At 32.0% G+C, this 22,866-nt stretch overlaps 1 protein-coding gene across 1 annotated transcript; it reads right to left on the reverse strand.

Moving 5' to 3' along the window:
• Positions 1-8,177: 8,177 nt before the first annotated feature.
• LOC120261318 (norbelladine 4'-O-methyltransferase-like) lies at positions 8,178-13,664 on the reverse strand. Its single transcript, XM_039269173.1, has 5 exons — positions 13,520-13,664; positions 12,723-12,802; positions 8,953-9,097; positions 8,690-8,821; positions 8,178-8,525 (listed from the first exon to the last, which is right to left on the reverse strand). The coding sequence occupies exons 1-5, from the start codon at positions 13,583-13,585 to the stop codon at positions 8,226-8,228; spliced, it is 723 nt and encodes a 240-aa protein (XP_039125107.1). The 5' UTR covers positions 13,586-13,664; the 3' UTR covers positions 8,178-8,225.
• Positions 13,665-22,866: the final 9,202 nt, after the last annotated feature.

The following is a 22,866-nucleotide window of genomic DNA, read 5'->3' on the forward strand; positions in this document are numbered from 1 at the left end:
TATTATTTATTCTATGCCATAATTATTTATTCCATTTGATTTATTGAGCCCTGTTTGACCTAGCTAAATATGTCAAATGGTGTAATGGTCAAATTTCTCTCCCCGAGCATGCGCTATCACCACCTATATGAACACGCATCCCAATCTCATCAATCTCAGGTTCTACTATCGTCGCCTTTATGAACACAGTACCATGACATCCTATTGTCGCCTATATGGACGGGTGCAAGAAAGATCACAACACACAACGCAATTTTTTTTTTAAGCCAAAGGACATACCCAAACAAGACAAGCACTATGCATCCACTATTTTCTTATTATAACATATCTCACACCATATCAACAAATTAATCTCGCTCTATTATATATATAGAGAAATCTCTCAATCCAAATAAATTCACCATATATATATATATATATATATATATATATATATATATATATATATTCACTTGACAAAACATACATCCACATACAAAACATTTAAAACAATCACTCAATCCAATAATTCAATCATATAAATATATATATAACATACATCCACATATAAAACATTTAAAACAATCACTCAATCTAATAATTCAATCATATATATATATATATATATATATATATATATATATATATAAATTAATACAATAAAAAATGCAATCCCATATAAAGCATAATTAAAGTGCTTACCTCTTGCCTAAAGCTAAATCGAAATCTGTGCACCTTCTACTTAACCCTTATCTTGTTCATCTATAACCAATCATACATATTCAAAATAAATTCTTAGACCTATTAAACCAATTTAACTATCTCATTATAATTTATAATATCAATATTGAAAATACCTTGGGAAATCTCGAATGATTTAGGCAAAGAGAAGAGAAAATTTGTGGGATCTAACAAGAAAAAATCGGCATCTTGTGGAAGAAGTATGAGAATATATCTAGGGTTAAGAGTCCTATATATGTATGTGTGTTTGTCAGTTTGTTTATTCATATTAATCTCTATAATTTAATTAAATTCTTTATTAGCCCTTTTTTTAGTGGAAATTGCACCCCTAAGTTTGCAATATTGCCAAAAACACCCCTTTAGTTTTGTAATCCCCTAAAAAAACCCCTTCCTTTTAAACTATATGGTTTTCAAACCCCCAAAGCATATAACGGATGTCAACAGAGTGATTTCCAAATTTTATGGACGAAAATGCCCTTGCATGGGGAGTCGTGGCTGCAGCCATTTCGGCGGTTTGAGAGGAAGTGGGGAGTTTTCAGAGGGTAACCCCAAGGGAATTTCATCGAGCCAGATACATAGAGTTTTTTTCTCAACTCGCCTTCAACTTTTCCATTTCCCGAGTTGTTCCGGTTGTCTCTACCGGCGCAACCTCCGTAATTTCAGATTTTTCCCTTTCCACCCCGAGATCTCAAGGAGAAGTCCCGCAAGTAAGTAGTTGGCATTTCATCACTTTGCAAACTAAGATATTGAGTATGGTTTTATGTTAACTATTCTGTTACAAAGAAAGATTTTTCGGTTTTGTTTTGTGCTTCTGCTTTTTGTTGGAAGATATCAAGTCTCAGTAGGGGATTTCTCGACTGGGGTTTTGTTAGTCTGCAGGGCAATTTCTCGGCTAGGGTTTTGTTTTGTTTTGCATTTTCGCTCAGATACACTATCGAAAATAGTTTTTTTCGATTGTTATGATTTGTGTAATATTTATAATGTACATTTCCTCTTTCATTTGATATGGTTGCAGTTTTACAAATGAGGTTTACGTTTAAGAAATAGGATGTTACCGATTAAATTTTGTTGTCTCTGTTTAAGAAACTAGGTCTCTGTTTAACAATTGATATCTCTGTTTAAGAATTTAGAGGTTACCGTTTAAACCTTATATTTCTGCTTAAACATTCGTGAATACTGCATGTTGAATGTGTTGTTATTGTCGCAGTTTGTGATTATGGCGGTCAACCCTAGTTAATCTGGCGATGCTATTTGACACCCGGTAGTGGAGACCTTAGTCGAATTGAAAGATAACACGACCCCTCGACACTCGGGAGATCATCCGAAGGACACCGCTTTGCAAAGATTCATCGAGCTGAAGCTATATTCCAAGAGAGGGCCCTTCTTGATTCTCTATTGCAAAGGTACGATGGCCGCACTAATAAATTCAGGATCGGGAAAGCCTGCTGAGTTTCAGGCCTCAAGATGTGGCCCTCGCTCTGGTCTCAAGGCTACGATGGCGACGCAGCATGTGTTTAAGAAGAAGAAAAACCCGCTCAGCTAGAAGGGAGGTATTTATCAAAAACCCACGAGAGACACGGAGACTCCATCAAGAGCACTCTTGCGCAACTTGTTCACGAGAGGGAGAAGAAGAAAAATTTTGTCAAACTCCCTCGATGGTGTACCTCATGGGCATGCCCTCTTCTCAAATACATCATGCCCGGCCTCGAACCGGATCGCTGATTACGTCGATGATCTATCCGCCATGGGGCGATACGCATGGGCGCAGGCGACGCACAAGTGGCTTAGTGGAGGACATTCCACAAGCAACGCCGAGTGCAAGATAGATGCGCCGGAAGAAGACCAACACGTGGTATATTAAGGGTTGCTCTGGTCGCGCTTAACGTCCCTGGTTTTATGAAATGACCGAAACCCGGAAAGAAAGTCCTGCTTTCTGCAAGATCCCTAAGGATGTTGTGCTACGTGAAAGTACTTGCAGTGAAGCAAGCTGACTTTATAGAAACCAAACTTTTGTCATCGTCAAGGAAAAGAGGTAATAAATCATGGATAATGTTTAATGTAAGTCTTTAATGTTTAAATATTTTATTTAGCGCTTTAACTTTATTATTTACAGCTTTAAAAATTTATTCATAAAGGTTTAAATATTTTTGTTCTCTGCTTAAATATATTCTATAATGTTTAAATATAAAAAAACTCAGTTAAAATATAGTTTTTTTATAGTTTAAAACTCGAATGATTTCACCGAAATTATTTGGTTTACATATGTTAGTTTCCCGAGTAGGTTCCCGTGAACGTCAAGAAGAAATATTTGTTGGGGCCGACTGACGGATGGATGCTATTGCTCCCGAACCACTTGCTCGAAGGTAGGATGAGAGGGCGCCTCATCGCGCGCTACCGACGCTGAAGTAGCCACTAATAAATCGATGAACGCTGGTGTCTCGTCCGCATTATCGCAGCAGCAAGCGTGTTTCGCAAGGGATACCATAAACTTGCCACCTCTCGACATGAACAAGTTCTCGATGGCAAGATCTACAGTAGTTGCTGCATTGGTCGATCACTTCGTAACGATCATCGACACAACGACCAACACGAAGATTTCGGCTATCCTCGACAATTATCTCTACCTTCGAATGTATGTCTGGGCATAAGTAGGTCTATTATTTGTTCGCTTACTCACGACGGTTACATAACATGCGCATTAACATAAACCTTGCAAACAAAATTAAACAAAGACAATGATGGTTAAATAATTGTAAACTGTTTTAAACAGTAGGGTAAATATTTAAAGGATTAAATTAATATTTAAAGTCAGACAATAATAATTAAAGAATTATGAAAAGTTTTAAAGGGTAACACTAAATGTTAAGTGTAAATCAACATTCGCATATCTTATGGAGTCGACCATTTTGGTCACCGGTAAATGACGAGCTTCTTTGATCCAAGCATTGAACGACTCCGCGACATTTGAATACATCTCACTCCAATGATAACCTCTGAACAGATAATTCGACCAATGTTCCATATTCGATTTATTAATCAACCAGTGATGGGCTTCGGGTGATGTGGCCTGCAGTTCATTCACGGTATCATCGAATTCTTTAGCCGTGGATGCCCATGCAATGCGAAAGCATATAGACCAACACTCCTCCCTCAATGCCTTTCCAAGTCTGACATTGGCTTTCATAAAATTAGCCTCCAAATGTCGAAGACAGTATGCATGTGGCGAAGAAGGGAAGACTCTCGCAATTGCGTTCACAAGGCCCTTGAACTTGTCCGATACGAAGGTAATTATCTCATGATAATCTCCTTCCTCCTATAAAGCATCGCCTAACTTGGATATGAACCAAGTCCAATTGTCATCGATCTCATTGTCGACAATACCGAATTCGACGTGAAAAAAACCATTATTTCCATCTTTCCCTGTGGCACCCAGTAGAGTACCCCGATACTTTCCAAGGAGGTGGGTACCATCGAGAAACAACAGCGACCTGCAAGCTCTCTTGAATCCCACAATACACGCGCTGAAGGAAAAGAATGCTCGTTTAAAATGATCACCGTCTCTTTCCACGATCGCAATGCTGCCGGGGTTTGTCTCAGCCACCTTATCAACGTACCAAAGCAACAAATCGTAGCTGCAGATGCCACTGTCGTCGAGGACCACCCGGGCATGCTTTTTTAACAACCAAGCCTGCTTGTATGGTATGTGGACACCATGTTCATGCAACATGTCCTTCTGAATGTCGATGGCCTTTTACAAGGGCCGGTCTTTGAGCTTCTGAATCACTCGTGCGCTTACCCATTTTTTGGACGCTTTCGGATGTGACACCGAACCTATTCCACCACCGCAAGTGTGTGACGGGTTGATTGTCTTGATTTTGAAAAATATTTTTTTATTATACTCTTTTTGATGCATGAAGGCACCAATGACAACCATCGGCAACAGATTCCACAGCCACCGAGATGTTTTTTTCGTTCTTTACGAATTTGAAGTCAAAATTACGCTTTGATTGCAAAATTTTTGAAGTACGCTCCCGAAATGTTCAACACCGCCAAAACATTGTCCGATATCCAACGACAAAGATTTCGTAATGATCTCGACGAGGAAGGAAGACATCCCACACCGCCGTGGTCACCACTGGGTCGAATCTGGGAGCGCTCGTAATCAATTCTCGCCAACACTTCAGTTAAATGAAAAGATCAGTATTTTAAGCAAAGAATAGATTGTTTAAGTGATAAAGTAAACATTTAAACGTTAAATTAAATAGTTAAACAGTGAACAATTAACTTAAACGAATAATACAAGATTTTTAACCAAATGATCGATATACTTAAACATTAAATGAACCCTATACAATCGATTAAATAAAAGAGAAAGAACTTACAACGAGAAAAACTCATTTTCATTAGGATTCGACAATGACACATTGTCTATCTCGACAACAAGATCAACTACAACGCATTCAAGACTGGAGTGCACGTGACACATCCAGCTGAACTCAACATCGCTTTCTATCGAACAAATCGTTTTATATCCATCGGGTAGTTATAAACTTCACTCGACAAGGGAAACTTCGATACCCAATCGCTCACATATCTCGACTAACACCAACTCCCAAGAAGTCCGAGCCAGTGAACATTAGCACTCTTCCCTCTCCGTCAGATTCTAGCAATACCACAAAAACTCTCCATAATATATCGTCACGAAAACCAAATCGTATAAAACCAAAATGAAAAGAAGCGTAAGAAGAAGAAGAAGAAGAAGAAGAAGATGTAAAGAACAAAACAACAATTAGAAAGGCAACAAGCAAGTGCGATCATCAGTATGCATAAAGGTTAGACTAGACGTGATATGATCGGGCGGTATTTTTTTCCCTCCATCCCACGGGCAAAAAAAGGAAATAACTAGTGTGGACCCACTTTGAACCGACTGCATAAGAGGTAATCCCTAGAGACAAATATTATTGGATTAATTATACTTTTCGGCCGGGCATCCTTGTCTGGAAGTTGGCGTCCGCTTTCCACCATTGTCGCGAGGAAGCCATATTGTCATCTCTCGAAGGAAAGTTCTCACCTTATCATGAGTCTTTGTTTAAACGTTAAGAGTTTTATGTTTAAACCAATACATATAATGTTTAAATTAACGGTTAACTGTTTAAATAATTTCTATATTGTTTAAAGAATATGTAAATCGTTTAAATATAGTGATTTAACTGTTTTGAAATATATGTTATTGTTTAAATTGAATGCTTTCACTGACATCGCGTTGAAAATGGGTACCTCTTGGGTATCTCCTGGGTTATGCATTTGCTTAAACAACGTTGTCACTATTTAAAGAGTAAATCGATTATTGTTTAACATTTTGTTTTGTTTACAATGTCGTTTTTTGTTTCTCAAATTGTTTTTACTATGTCTCGCTTAAATTTCACAAGTTATCACAAGTTGACACTCAAATAAGTTTGTTTGTTTAAAAATATTTAAACATTTACAATGGCCTCCCGATTAAATATCGAAGTTCACACTCAAATAATTTTTGTTTCATTTAAAATAAAAACATTTACAACATTTACAACGCCTTCCTGACCCTGACACTCATGCGTAGTCGACCTGCTCGCTCTATTAAGATTTCGGCTCGACTCACCAAGTATCCGCAGACATTCGAATGCTCACTGCGGTCAGATAACATGCGCATCAACTTAAAACCCGCACAACGAGAACACAACACGTTAAAAAAGGTTAAGCAACACATTCATAAAAACGTCTATTAATGAATGTGTCATGGTCTCGACTTAAGCCAAGATCCCGAGAGTTAAACACGTAAAAATAATATTTGTATATCGATCGAAAAAGTTCTTAAAGGGTGAGAACAATTCTCAAGTGATAAATATCAACTCCATCTTTAAAGTGATGTTTTCATGATCTTCCTCCTCCGAGAATCCTCCGCAATCAGCAATAAGTGAAAACTTTCTTTTCGCCCAAGTCGAAATGCCAGCCTTTAATTGCTCGCCTGCTACTCCACCTGGAGAATCCCTCCGCGATTTAGGCAATTATGGAATTTCGACTTGGGCAAGAAAAGATAGTTTAACTTGTTGCGTGATTACGGCTAATTGATTCTCAAGATGAGTAGGATCATGAGACATCCTTTAAGATAGAGATGATCTTCAAATTTTGGTCTGATTCCAGCGAATATCATACACAAGAAGCAGAGAAGGAGGAGGATGAGAACGACGAGGAGTGGTTATCCATGGGAAGGGTTCTTCCTTGTCATTTATGGTGTGAAGTCCACAAGCAGGTTGATGCTTCATATCCGAGAAAAAAGAGAAACGCACAGTGGACCGAGACTGACTGATCACAACAAACGGGTCTTCGGATATTTATGTTACCGTGCAGAAGAATTAATGCCGTCATTAATTCTTCTGCATGGGATACCATAAACTTGCCACTTGCCACCTGCCACATTCCAACACTTCAGTTCAAACGAAAAAGATCAATATTTTACGCAGAGACTCTGAGAATTTACATGTTATGTCAATATTTATATGTTAATATGAATAGTTAAACAGGTAAAGACAAATTTAAACGGAGACGACAATTCTTAAACAAATATGTCATATATTTAAACAGAGAATAGCAAAGAGTTAAACAGTATTTAACATATATAACTAGATAACCATAAACGAGAAGAACTTTACAACAAAATGAACTCGTTTTCAGTAGGATTCGACAATGGCACATCGTCTCGCCCTCGACAACAAGATCGACTAGCACTCATTTGAAGATGGAGTGACTTGACTAACCACTGAAATCAACTTCATTTTCTCGTTGACAAACCGATTTATATATTTTCGAGTATGATAAACTTCACCCTGCACTCGCTTTCATCGAAACTAATTATATCTATCATTACCACAAAAACCCCTCGTGATAATAAAACATCCATTGTTTATAAATTACATACTCCCACCCTCCCGCGAATGGTCAAAGTGATAAAGCAACGTAAGAGATTCTCAACGTACACGAAAACCCGCAGAATCGAAATCGAACAAACCAAATGAGGAGAAATGAGGAGAAGAACAAGACGTAATGCAACTTCTAGCGATCGTCTCATCGGAAAAGCAAGCGTAAAGCTCCTTGAAAAGGTCTGGACATGATGTGATTTTGCTGCTTCCCCACCATTTTCACAGCAAAACGAAATTTCACAACATGGACCAATTTGAAGTGAACGTAGGGGGTAAAAAGGGAAGTTAAACACTAACGAAAAGGCTATCCCAAAGTGCTGTAAAAAGTTGAGGGTTTTTGTAAGTCTGAAAAATTACGATGGATTTAACAAGTAATTTTTCCCCATTTTTTTTAATAGTCAGCAACATTTATTTTATTTCTATCATAGCCATTATTATTATTAGGGGATGTTACAAAACACAAGCACAGATGCTTGCCTTGCAAGCATATTTATTTGAAAATGAGTACAAACAACAATCCGACTTATATTATTCTTTATGATATTATACCTAATAAATTCTACGGCAAAGAGTGAGACCATCTCCAACTACAGCTTGTGAAATATCAATGCGTTGATCAACAGCTAAATACTGGTTGAACTTGATAACATCATCTTTCCATAAGCGTACAAGGTTCGGATAGCTTGAATCAACTGGTCCTTCAATTACAACTGTACCCAACCATAATGTATTGTCATATGCTATGATCCCTCCAACCTTAACTAGCTTCAACAATTTTTCATGGTAATGGATGTAATTGTTTTTATCAGCATCAACAAAAGCAAAATCAAAAAGTTCATCTTCTTTCACCTGTATTTGCCATGCATACAAAATGAATTAGCAAACAACAAAACTTGTATATAATTTGTATTTGTTTTTTATTAATTAATTTTTTCTTTTAACATACAACTACATGGTCATTTCTATAAAAAATCAAAATTGAAGATTGGGAAAAAAACAAGAAAGAAAACTACCTCTTCAATCAACTTATCAAGAACTGGGTGGGCCTGAGACTCAATAAAGTTGATTTTGTGCTCAACTTCTGCTTTCTTAATGAATGGTAGTCCAATTTCATAGAATGATTTATTCACATCAATAGCTGTTATCTATACACAAATAAAGACATAAATAAAATAACATATACATTAATTATCAACCAAATAAAATTTAAAACGTATAGCATTTATAAAAAAAATTTAAAGACTAGAAGAAAGTTATTAGGGAAAAAAAATGGTACCTTAGCATCATCTGGCAAAGCCAAAGCAGTGGTGAGGAGTGAGTAGCCAGTAAAAACACCAATCTCCAAAGTCCTCTTGGCATTCATTGTTTTCAAAATTAAAGACAACAGTTGCCCTTCATCTGGGTTTAATGCCATTAGCCCCCTATTTTTTATACCAAGTAATTCAATATTAATTTAATAAATCTGAAAAATAACTGTATATACCGCTTCACATTAGAAGGATTGTAAATATTTCTTTTGCCGAGTGATGAGAAGTTGAAAAATCAATTCATTCCCTCTCATAACATTGGTTATGGTGAGTGGCTTGTCCATCTTATCAAAGCCATTGTCATAGTGGCCTAGCTTTTAGATTATCGTAAGGGAGATTAAGAGTTCAGCTCCCTCTCAATACATGGTTGAAATGTAAATAATATACATGGTGACATATCCACAATATAAAAAACTATATATATACATACATATATATAGAGAGAAAGAGAGAGCCACAATATAAAAAAACTATATATATATATAGAGAGAGAGAGAGAGAGGACCCGTCATGTAGGGGCATCCCTAGGTTTTAAATTTATGGATGTCCACAGTAGTTGTTGGATTACCATGCAACGACTATGATCCTTTCTTAAACAGTATTAGATAGTTCCAAACAATGTTAAACAGTACTGAAACATAGTAATCATAAATAGTAAATTTGCATAGCATTTATATAAACAATAGTCGTTAGATCATCTTCCAATAATTGTAAATAAACATCCTTAATTAACAGCTATCTATGTATGTATGCAAATGATTTAAACCCATATATATATATATATATATATATATATATATATATTGCAAGTATTTATTACGCATTTTTTTTAATTTTTAATTAATTTATTATTTTTTTTAAAACATGTCTGTGACCTAAAAACGTTTTTGAAAAAAATATGGGCCTATTTGATTGCTATTTTTTAAAACAATATTCTATTTTTGGAAAAAAAAAATTAAAAACTTGTTTGACTTGCCAAAATATTTTTTCTAAATTGTTTTAAAAAAATTAAAAAACAAAAAAGTGTTTTAAAGAATAAAAAAAAATTGAGAACAACTTTTAGATATTTTCTATATTTTTGTTTTAAAAACAACGATCAAAGTTGAGAATAACTTTTAAATTTTTGAATTTTATTTTTTTTTAGTATATAAAAATACAAATAATTATAGATAAAAACAATACTAATTTTCATCCTATCTTGGGGTTCTCCTTTTTTTATGTCTCACCCTTGGAGCTAGGCTCGTTGCTCCATCCCAACCTTAAATCCTATAGAGCTTTTAAATTTCAATATTCTAAGATGACAATTCATAATAACATATGAACATGGGTCGACGTAACATGTTATTTAGAGAATGGGAGAATATGAATTTTGAAAAAGTAAATAATTTAAATAGACACCCAAATTCACAAATGAAGAGCTCTAGAAACTCATGTTATGACGTATACAATTTGTCAAAACTATCTGATGAATGTACAGCTGAAATAACAAGACGTCGTAATTATATTACAAACTGGATGTGGCTATATTAATACATTATAATAATTTTGAATATTGAACTCATACTTTAATTATTTATATAAATGCCAATGAACATTAACCATATGCAGTATAGTGTCATATTGAGTTCTATTTATATTCATTTAATATTCATTTTTTTACAAAAATATATTGTCATATTAGTTCATTAAAGCCATATGGTAATTACGTTGTTATAATAATATGCAGCAATATTAATTATATAAAACAACTACTGGATTAAACAAATTTTTGTATTTTTTTTGCTTTTAAAACCTAGTTTTAATTCCAAATAGGTTTTTTTAGATCTATTTTCAAAATACTTTAACTCAAACAATTTTTTTTATATTTCAATTTTAAAACTTGTTCTAAAAGTCTGTTTTTCAAAACTATCCTAAAAATAAATAAAGAAAAATAGAATAAAAAAACCCTTATGTTCTTTTCATGTTTTTAGAGAATAATAAAAATTACTTTATTTTGTCAAAACCCTTTAACTCCCTGTATAAGGGGTGCGTGGCAAATGATTAGATATATTAAATAACTAATAGAGTTTTGTTTTTAAAAATTAATTATAGGTAATATCATATATTTTAATTATAAATTTATTAGAATTAAAGAACAATAAGATAGTGTTTAAATCCAAAAGTAAAATAAGGGAAGGGAAAAAAAAGTAAGGGAAAGTAAAGGAAAAGAAATGAATAATTGAACATTTCTTTAAATAGTCAAATTTTATAGAAGGGAAAAAATGAGGGTTTTCTGATAAACCTTGTTTAGTTAAAAAAATTAAAAGAAAAAAAAATAATATATAATAATATGATTTATAAATTATACCCTTACTATTAATTTATTAAAAAAAAATATTATTCAGAGATTTAAAGTACAAATAAACTATTGTTCATCATACAACCATATAATATTTGCATAAAGAAGTCAAAGACAGTCAAAGATTAAAGTGAGGGTAAAATATATATTTCCCAAATATCTATTTTTTTAAATGCAAACTAATTATTAGTCATAAAAATCTATAATTGAAATGACAACCTACCTCCCGAATAGCATGTTATCCTATGCAACACAAAGCATGAACAATTTAGGATGTGGATGTAAAGTAGTTTGAAGCATGAATAATTTAGACGGCGGATGTAAAGTAGTTTCTAATTAATTACTTAATTAGGATTTAAAGATCAATTCCTCCTACATGGATCATAACAAGATCACTTTATCATATAATTGGTAAACCTATTCTAATATTTTAATTCATAGCATAATAATCATATCTAAAAGTTGAATTAGATAATTATAGTTTTTTTTCACACTCAAAGAAAATTTTAATTTTATTTGTACATCGAATAAAATTTGGATAACAAGATAAATAGAAATTTATTAAGATAAATTTTTCAAAGGATGAATTAAAAAACAAAAAAACACAACATAAACAAACAAATAAACAAATAAATAAATAAACAAAAATACATAAAAGCAATGATCTGTGATGGGTGTCACATAAATTCGTATATTTTCTATAAGAAATTTTGCACATTAACTCGCAAAACAAAAGCACTAACATACGAGAGCGACGGAAACTAACCATAAATAATTAAAAGGCGCATCATAATAACAAGAATATAATAATGAAAGCCTAAAAAGGGGAAATCCAGTAATATAGCAACATTCAAGGCAATATAGATGTGTGATTAATATTAATAAATTTGTTCGGGAAATCTATTCCGTAAAAATAACATCGCTCATATATGTTTTTGAATAAACAGAAAAATATTTTATGAAAACAAAAATTTTTTAAAATGATTCTGTTTTTATAATCCAAAACAAAGCTACTGTGCTACCAAATTTTGTAAAGCGATTCTGTTAGTGGAATTTGGAGCACAACATTCAAATCTACAATCCAAATTTTAGGTTAGACAAGCTTCAAATGCATCAACCAAATAGCATTAGTAGATTTTCAATTGTATATGCTTATATATTTATAAGGTTGTATAACTCGTATGTAAGAGTGGGATTGAGTTTTTCTTTTTTCTTTTTAATTTTATTGTGCTATGTTTCCCAAATAAATAAAAATTTAAAACTTAGAATCTTTATGTATGTAAAAAAAATATCTATTAGAATACTCCATCTTTATAAAGTTTTAGTACTTCGCATTAAAATAAAAATCAGTAGATAAAAAAAATGAAAAAATAAAAATAAAAAGCATTGATCTCAACTTACATAGGGTGTTTCTTTGTTGCTTCTCTCAATTCTCTGAGTTGCTCATGCTCCCTTGGGAAAACATTTGTCTTCAATATGTACTGCACAGGAACAATATGCTCTTGTCAACACCATTCATAAAACAACAGCAACAAGATATAGGTATATATTTTCCATCTTAATATTTTTATAAAGGAACATGAACTTGATAAACTTCCCAAATCATAATGGGTTGGTGAACATGTCATCACACCTCCGCACATGATGTATTATACTAATAATTATATCTTGTCAAAATTTATCAGCCATCAAATTAGCATACATAATATTGTATATAGAGTTTAAATCATATAAATCAAGTTCTATCAAAACCCAAATAGACTAATCTATTCAGACACAGTTGATAACTATGCTCAAATTATAACCTATTTTTATCTCAAATTAAATTTTAAATAATTAGATGATTAATTATGATCATCTGTTTATAACAAACTCCAACATATATTTCTTGCATCTTCAGAGCATAAAAGAAAAAAAGGAAAACAAAAACTCTACTCTATTGCTATATATAAAAGGAATTAATGACTGATGAAGAAAGAACATGTCTTTTGTAGTTATTAGAGACAAGATAGTGAGATTCATGATTATCAATATAACAATATATGTCCAATTTAAAGATAGTGGAGTATCAACTAAATATTGAATGAATAAAGGGAAAAAAAATAAAATAAAAGAGAGATTTAAATAAAAAAAAAGAAAAAGGAAAGAGCATTATTAAAGAAAGAACAAGAAAGAAAAGGAGTTTATAATAAAGCCACCTCATAGAGAGCATCACTCCTCAGAAGGTGGTTCTCAACGTTATTCAAATTTTGATTACCATTCATTTTGGAGAAGCAAAAACTAGAGTTTGACTTGTTTCTCTATTTGCTCTCACTCAATTTGCATCTATGGATGAAGGAACCACCTTCTGTTTAAATAGCCTGAGAAAGGCGTGAGTCAACCAATCCTATTGTGTTTATTTTTTTTCTTTTAAACTATAAATTTGAAAATTTTGATGTATTTTAGAAAAGTAAGAGGAAAATTTGAGTAGGGAATGGGCCTACTCCTTTATTTGGTTGGCAAGCGTAGGAGTGACGGAGGAGTGAGGGAAGATTGTGTAAGGAATAAGATGAGAGGAGAACTTTGATTGGGATTCATCCAAAAAACTTAAGGATTACCCAATCCGGAACAGTAAATGACCATCCCTTACTATCAATTGTTTAATAGTTGTCCATTCAATTGTTTAAATGACCATTTTTTTTCTCCCAAGTTCCAGGTTGCACTTTAAATTGAGGATGAATTTTTTATTATTTAAATTATGTATATTTAAATTTTAAATTTTAAAATTAATAATAATAAACATTCTTTTATAATAATAAAAGTAATAATAATAAGCATTTATTTTTTATTGCAAGAAAAACTAAATAATAATAATTAATTAATTAATTGTAAAATTAATTATAAAATTTGAAAAGATTTAAATTATAAAAATAATGATAACATATCACAAATAAAATAATATTATTGGCTAATATATTTATTTATTTACTATTTATTCTATTATAATGGCATAAAAGATATTTTTCACATATTTCTTCTATTTACTTTTTTTCACTCCCAATGAATTACTCTCACATACCCTCCAACCAAACAAAGTTTTTCTTCCATTCTTAATTCATTCCTATCTTATTCCTCCTCAACTCCATTCCTTGCAAACAAACAGCCCCTTAATTTCTTTTTCTTTTAAACTCTAAATTTGAAAATTTTGATGTATTTTAGAAAAGTAGGAGAAAAATTTGAATAAAGTTAAGCAACCCTTGATTTCATGTATTGATATTCAATGTAGAAGGAAAAAAAAGAAATTAAAGGCGTCACTGACTTAGGAAATTTTTAAGTACTGCTTCTTAGCCAAATAAAGACTAATGTTAACAAAAAGCTTATAGTCTAGCGTTAAATCGATTTTATTGCATAAAATGAGGGTGAGATATCTAAAAGCTCTCGAGTTCAAAACTTGTTAGAAGCTATAATGGCAACAGGTCGCCGGTTATAAGTGCGGGATCACTATCTAAACCCCTCGTCCCTAACTAAGGGTGCACGGATTGGACGACTAATGCCCCATCCGTGTGTATACCCTTCATATATATAGCGTTTGTCGCTTTTATAAAAAAATAATGTTTAAATAAAAAGTAATGTTTATGTTATAATAACAACCACATATTAATGGATTAGCATGCATGTAAGTCTTGCAAAAACACTTTAGTTTAATGCATGACTTCTGTTAGTTCCGCCGATATGGTTTGCGGTTTAGAGAAACACCCAAAACACTCAAACAAAAACTCACACAAACCAAGCAGAAGGAGACACAAGATTGGTAACCCGGTTTGGTGTCCACTCACCTACATTTGGGGGGCCAAATCCGGAGATAAACAATCCACTAAAAGAGGTGAAAATAGATGAGTACAAACACTTGTCACTCACTCTCCCAACAATAAAGATCACTACCCTCTCTAGAATGTCTAGTGTTCACACGCACTCCTCCACAAGTGACACCCCCAATCTTCGAGCAAGGTAGCTTATATAGATGCCTCAACGTCCCAAATATAGCACATACCTCTTTTAGAATCTCCGAGGCTACTAATTTAAAACTTTCCAAAATGAGTTGTTGCAACTCCTGTTGTAACATGAATTGCAACATGGCCCTGACTGCTGACTTGACCAAGTTCTGGTTATGTTGCGGACAACCTCAAGACCCATCAACCTCCTGATCATGCTTAGTCCGAGTCGGTGCATCCAAATTTTCCGATCCCAACTGCCGGTAACTAGCCTACATCCTCAGTTCCTCATCACGCAGTCCCCTCTCAAGGGGCACATGTCCTTTGTGCGTCTTCATAAAACTTACCAAACTTGATCTTCAATTCACTCAAGTTTGGCCTTCAAATCTTCCCAAGAAAGATCTTCAATCAATCAACTCAATCATGACAACAATATGCATATTTTCAAATATTGCCCTTAATAGTCTTCAATTATCCTCATTAAGGTTTCTTCAAATCATACCTTCAATAGCTTTCAATCATACAATTGATAGGTATTTCTTCAATTACGCTCAATCCATATTTAGTTTTCAATGAAATCACCTAAATATAGTCTTGATATGATCTTGTCTTCAAGTTGTAATACATTACCAAAAATAATTCCACCAAGATCTTAAAGATATTTACCTCCAAGTCAAGATTTCTTGCCATGTCACCATGCTTTGTCATGTCATTAATCATGCAACATCACAAAGGTTGCCACGTCATCTTGTCTAGGTGTTAAATTATGCCAATAATAGTACGGTTGCACTAACAACTTCATTCTCAGCAGTGTCATTTTTTATTTGCTCTTTTATTACACCAAGTATATTTTGTTAAATTTACTCTTCTTCCTTAAAAATAGACATTAAATACATATAGAGTGAGATATTGGTAAAAAATTATATTAAGGGTGTTTTTGAAAAAATTAGTAAAATTTTTATTGAATTTTGGAAACTAATTGATTTTTTTAATCTAAAATATTTAGTTATTCAAGATATTTATAAAAAAAAAATAGGGGTAGTACCACTTAGAGACTATCATTAGTCAAATTTAACGGTTTTAGTGAGATAATTGAGATTAGGATAAACATTATATAAAAAAATTCTAATTATTTATCAACATTTTTTAGTAATAAATTTAGAATAGTGTTCTTGTTATCAAATGAGATTGGAATATATATCTTTATTCTTGTTTGAATTTTATTCAAACTCTTTTATCTATGTAATTTAATACTAATATATATATATATATATATATACACACATGAAAGAAAATAGAGAAAAAGTAATATGACTAGTGCACCTCAATATCTATTTGTCTTTTGCTTTATTTTTATTGACTTTGTCAAAAAAAAATATTTAGAAAGGTCAACATATGTATTTTCCAAGTTCAAAGTTGTATTCAAATACAGTTAATTGGAATAGAAAGAAGGTGTTAGGTGAATGACTTTGTTTAGCCTTGAAAATCAAGTCATGCAAATGTAATAAGCTAATTGGAATAGAAAGAAGGTGATAGTGATGGTGAATGACTTTGTCTAGCCTTGAAAAATAAGTAATGCAAATATAATATTGGAGATAAAAACAAATTAATTATATGTTTTGTCATAAAATTTCCATCACATGTTTTGAAAATTGTTTCTCTTCCATGATCACATATGAATATCATACTCCCTCCATTCTGACTTAGATTTGGTTTTAGCCTTTTGCACATTAATTACGAAAAATAATATTTTTTTTTAATGTGTATAATTCAACCAAAACTTAAATTAAATGACCAAACTACCCATTTTTTAGGAATACAATTATACTTGAATATAATTCTCCTCATTAATTTTTCCACCCATTACAACGTTGGTTTCTTTTCTCTTTTCAAAATACTCCAATTAAAATTACTTTTTAAATATGGGTAGAGTCAATGTTGTCAAACCCGGACCGGCCCGGCCGGTTCAACCGAAAAAACCGGGAACCGGCCATGTGGCCGGCCCGGGTATACCCCATTGACCCGGGTATTAAAAAACCCGACGTTAACCCGGTGACCCGGGCGGTTCAATCGGAAACTGGTTGACCCGGCCGGGTCAATTGGGTCACAATGTTTAATTTTTTTTACAATATTTAATAATTTATTATTATTTTCTCATTAAAAACCACAAAATCGTGTATATTTATTAATATTAATTTATAATTTATAATCAATAAATAGAATTACAATATATATATATATATATATACCAACAAAAATTAACATTTAAAAATAAAATATATTAATGTATTATGTAAATACTTTCTAAAAATTTAATTTATTAAGAAAATAAAACAATAAATGAGTGTAATTTTATTATAAAAATATAAAATTAAAGTATTCTAATTAAATAAAAAAATATAAGAAAATTTAAAACAAAATAAAAATTCAATTGAGATATAAGAATCAGTGAATTAAATTTCTTATTTATTTTAACAAAATCAACCAATAAACAAATAAATAAATAAATAACACCGAGAGAAGTTTGATAATTATATATTAATATATTAAATTTATAAATATTTAAAAAATGTAAAAATAAATGACCAAATTAGAAAACTCTACTGTATATAAGGTCATTTATCAATTTAAATATTAAATTTGAGTAGGTTTTTATAATATAATTATGGATTTAATATTATATTTGCTTATTATTAATTATTATAATATTTTTTTATATTTAATTATTGACCCCGGTTCAACCCCGGTTCGACCCGGTTGAACCCATTGACCCCTGACCCTTGGGTTTAGCCGGGTCATTGCCCGGGCCGGGTCTGACAACCTTGGGTAGAGTTGGAAAAAAAGAAAAAGAAATCTTATTTTGATAACATAAAACGACAATTATTTTAGAATTTTTTTCACTTTTTAAAACGACATCTAATTCAGAACAGAGAGAGTGTGGATAGATTTTTCATTGATTTAGTATAAGCACATATGATTATTACATAATCACATGTGAATGAGTGTGATGGTTCCGGTGGGTGGTGTGATGTGCTAAGTCACTCAAAAACTCACTCAAGGATTAAACATACACACACAATCAAAACAAGAGAAAGGAGACAAGTAAATTGGTAACTCAGTTTAACACAACCTTGCCTACATCTGGGGGGTCAGGACCTGAGAAACAATCCACTAAAAGAGGTTTAAGAACAAGAAGTACAACACTCTCTTACTTTCTCAACACAAAGAATATCCTCTCTAGATTGTCCGACGGCTACTCACTCAACTCTCACCGAAGAGTCTCTCATTGGTTGGCTCGTCCTAAATCTTCAAACATAATCTCTTATATAGACGCACCGACGTCTAATAAAGTTACCTCTTTTAGAATTCTCCGCGGCTTCCTAACTTGGACACCTTTCAAAGTTAGATGTTGCAACATGGGCCATCTTATTGAACGTGACTGAGTTCTAGCCAGATGCACCTGAATCTGCGACCTTCAACCTCCCGGTTCCTTCAATCCGTCTCGTAGCAGTTGACTCGACCTGAGCTCCTCCTATCTACAACTAGAGGTGGGCACGAGCCGGTTAATCAGCCCGGCGGGCCCTACCCCCCGGGTTGCGGTTCACCAGCCCACCGACCTGGACCCGGCCCGGCCTCCATGTTGACTCGGCGGGCCAGGTTGGCCCACCCGAATAAAAAAATTAAAAAATTCAAAAAACGAGTTGGACCCGGCGGGCCAGGCCAGGTTGCAACCCGATTCTAAGCCTTGATGCACTTTCCAAAAATAGTTTAAATATACTTTAAATAAGTATACTTTAAATAAAACTTGTTTTTCTTGAAGAGATCCTTTGGAGTTGATGTATTTTCCAAAAATAGTTTAACATCACATGATTTTATAGAGTGGAAAATCTTCTATATAAAATCTCCACCTCGATCTTCGTATCCCTTGAAGCTTCATTAGTCTTATGCCACATCATCATCCTAGTCACCTCTTCTTTTGATGAGTTTTCACATGCCACGTTACCTTCCTTTTGCCATGCCACTACTTGGCTTGTCATATAATGTCAATCCAATTCAATAGACTTAACAGAGTGGAAAGGTAGGCTCTTCATCTATTTTGCTAAAGTCATAAAAGTGGCTATGTTTTCATATCTTTGGATGAGTATGATAAATATAGCTAATATCTCATGTTTTTAGATAAGTATACTCTCTCCGTTCCTAAATTTAATTATTACACAAAATTTTATAAAAAATTAGTTATCTTTCCAAAATTACCCCTAATTTATATATACATATTCCTCTCTCATATTTAATTTCAAGAAGAGAATTAAATACATTGTTAAGGGTAATTTTGAAAAAAAAAATAAATGCTTCTTGATGTTAGAAAATGACATATAAAAAAGAACATGGATTTGTGACAAATAAAAAAGAACGGAGGGAGTACTATATATAGCTATGATGTTATGTCCTTTATTAGATGAGTATGCTATAAAAAGTCAAAGAAAGAATCAATCATAAAAATTGCATATAGCCCTTAATAATATTTAATAAAAAAAAATTGTGAGAGTATATAGAGTGAGAGCAATTATTAAGTACTTCCTCTGTTTTGAAATATAAGTCGTTTTAAGAAAAATAACTTATTTCACATAATTGTCGTTTTAAAATATCAATTCATATTTATCCCTTTTTCTCAATTTTATCCATCTTCAATTTTCTAAGTTATATAAATGAAGAGAGGAATATTTATAGTCCTAAGAAAAATATATGGTTTCAAAAAAGGGATAGTTTAGTAATTTGGTTGATTTTTATGTTAAATTTTAGAAAATTTAATGCTATCTTTAATTCATGTGCAATATTCTTAAACACATGTATTTTGGAATAGAGAAAGTAATTAACAAATTATAGTATTCTCCATTAAAAAAAAATGTGCTTGCAGAACACCAGACCATTTAAAAAAAATATATATGCCATGTGTGCATATGAGACTACTAGCGAGATAAAATTAACATTAGGTATAGATGTTATAATTAAATATTAACAATAATTTTTTAATATATTATTAGATTCTTATATTAATTATATTAATTATATTAATTTTAAATATTAATTAAATATGAAGAGAAGATTAATAAGGAAATTATAACAACCTTCCCCTATTCCTCTTCCAATATTGGGAACAGGGATTCTCTAATTGAAGTGGTTGGGATTCTCTCATCCAATCTATTCCTACCCAGTAGAAAAAAAAACATAAAGTAAAACATAGACGGGAGATAATGATTCTCATGGAATCCCCACCTTCAGTGTAATGAAATCCTTTGTCTTATGACTTTGGATAGCATTCATAAAACTGAAGCCCATCTAGATGTTGTTGTCCTTTAAAAAAAAAATATTAAGAAAAAAAAAGTTACACCTAAAACAAAGCATTAAAAAAAATAGAAGAATCCACCCACTGTAAGTGTAACAGACTACAATAGCAAGATACAACAGTGATATACATGATTGATTCCCTGGGCCGCAGACAACAAGATCAGGGATCATGTTGGTGGCATCTCTCCAGAATCATTTACAAAAACTTGAGGTTTGCACAACACTGATCTGGTCCTCCAATGTTAACTTTTTTTTTTTAATTTTAATTTATGAAATACAGAAACTGACATAATAAATATATAATTAACTTTGATAATTGTTGTGATTGACCGAAGAGATTTAGAATTAAAAATGTAATTTTCCATATGATGGCTTTAGAAAGGATGTCTCAAGTTTTTTAGACCAAACTTCTAAAAGGAAGTCTCCAAAAGCCCCTAAAGTTTGGATTTTGTTAGAAGTAAGAAAATAGAGTAAGAATTACCTTTCAACATACATATATATGTGTGTATATATATATTTGATATTTAAATAGGATCTAAATTTGAAATCCATTATTTGGTTTTCTTTATCTTAATTAATTTTAAGATCAAATTCTTATTCCATGTTGTAACCTCGTAAAAAAACAAAATAGGATACAGGTTTCTAAATGATATGAAAATTAATTCTATGTATTACCTTTATTTTATCCTTTTTATATTGCAATAATAAAATAATATAATAAAAACTCAATTTTATAATGCATATCCTTGCAACTTGTTTAGATTTTTATTTGAAAATAATAACATTGAAAAAAAATCATAATAAAAAATTGTTATTGTTGGATGTAAGCTAGTGTTAGTGTTGCCAATTGCCATCAAGGAATAAGATTGAAAGACTAATTTTATATAAACAACAATCAAAATCTAAAAACATATATACTTCATCTTAATCCTATCCCCAAATTTACTATTCAAGGTATTATTGGTACATATTCCAAATTTACTATTTATCCAATTTCTTCTTGACTAGACATTTAGCAATGTATTATTGGTAAATAATAAATAATTTTAAAATTGATTGATGGTTGCTCTTTTAATTGATTGATGGGGGTGTTTTGATTTTTTGATATTTTTCAATCTTATCAGAATGTCATCCGACGGCCAGTATTAAAAGTTAACAAACACAATCTACTTATCACCCATACAGCCAATAAACACTTGACAAATGTCATTTAAAAAGCGAGCACACCTGCCCGATTGGGTTTCTCGGAGACGGCTCTTTCTTCTTGACTAGACATTTAACAATGTATTATTGGTAAATAATAAATATTTTTAAAATTGATTGATGGGGTGTTTTTATTTTTTGATATTTTTCAATCTTATCAGAATCTCATCCGACGGTCAGTATTAAAAGTTAACAAACACAATCTACTTATCACCCATACAGTCAATAAACACTTGACAAATGGCATTTAAAGAGCGAGCACACCTACCCGATTGGGTTTCTCAGGGATAGAGCAGTCAAAATGGGTTGGCGGGACGGCCGGCAAAATGCCAACCCAACCCGACCATGGTCGGGCAGCCCGACTAAAAATCAAAATAATTAATTTATTTTGTTTTTATAAATATTGTAATATATGAAACATTGAAACATTCATTATAAATTCATAAAAAAACTAAATTAAAAATTAAAACATACAATAATTAACAAAATGAAAAACATCCATTATAATATTCAAAACCTAACAAAATCAACAATAATTACAAAATCTCTAAATAAAAATACTATTATAAATTTACAATCAACAAAATTTAAAAACAACAACAAAACCACAAGATAAAAACATCTATTACAATTATAACATTCATCCATTACTAATCAACAAAAAAATTTAGCAAAATTATAAAGCACAAAATAAAAACATCCATTACAATCATAATATTCATCAAAAATCAACAAGTCATTAAAATGTTTTTGTTATCTCCATATTTCTTTTTAAAAACATAATTAAATGCATATTAAACTTCATTAAAATTATTTATTTATTTTTAAATTTAAATCCTTAACAATATTTCAATATCAATATATATATATATATATATTATATTTAATATATTATATATAAATTAGAGGCGGGCATGGCTGACCCCGCCCTATCGGCCGTGCCAGCGGGTTGGCCCGATTTAGCTCGCCTCAGGGGAGGATCTATAAAAGACCAACCCGACCCGCCCATTTTTATTGGCAGAGTG

This window comes from Dioscorea cayenensis, chromosome 5 (assembly GCF_009730915.1).
Source record: "Dioscorea cayenensis subsp. rotundata cultivar TDr96_F1 chromosome 5, TDr96_F1_v2_PseudoChromosome.rev07_lg8_w22 25.fasta, whole genome shotgun sequence".
Taxonomy (NCBI): domain Eukaryota; kingdom Viridiplantae; phylum Streptophyta; class Magnoliopsida; order Dioscoreales; family Dioscoreaceae; genus Dioscorea; species Dioscorea cayenensis.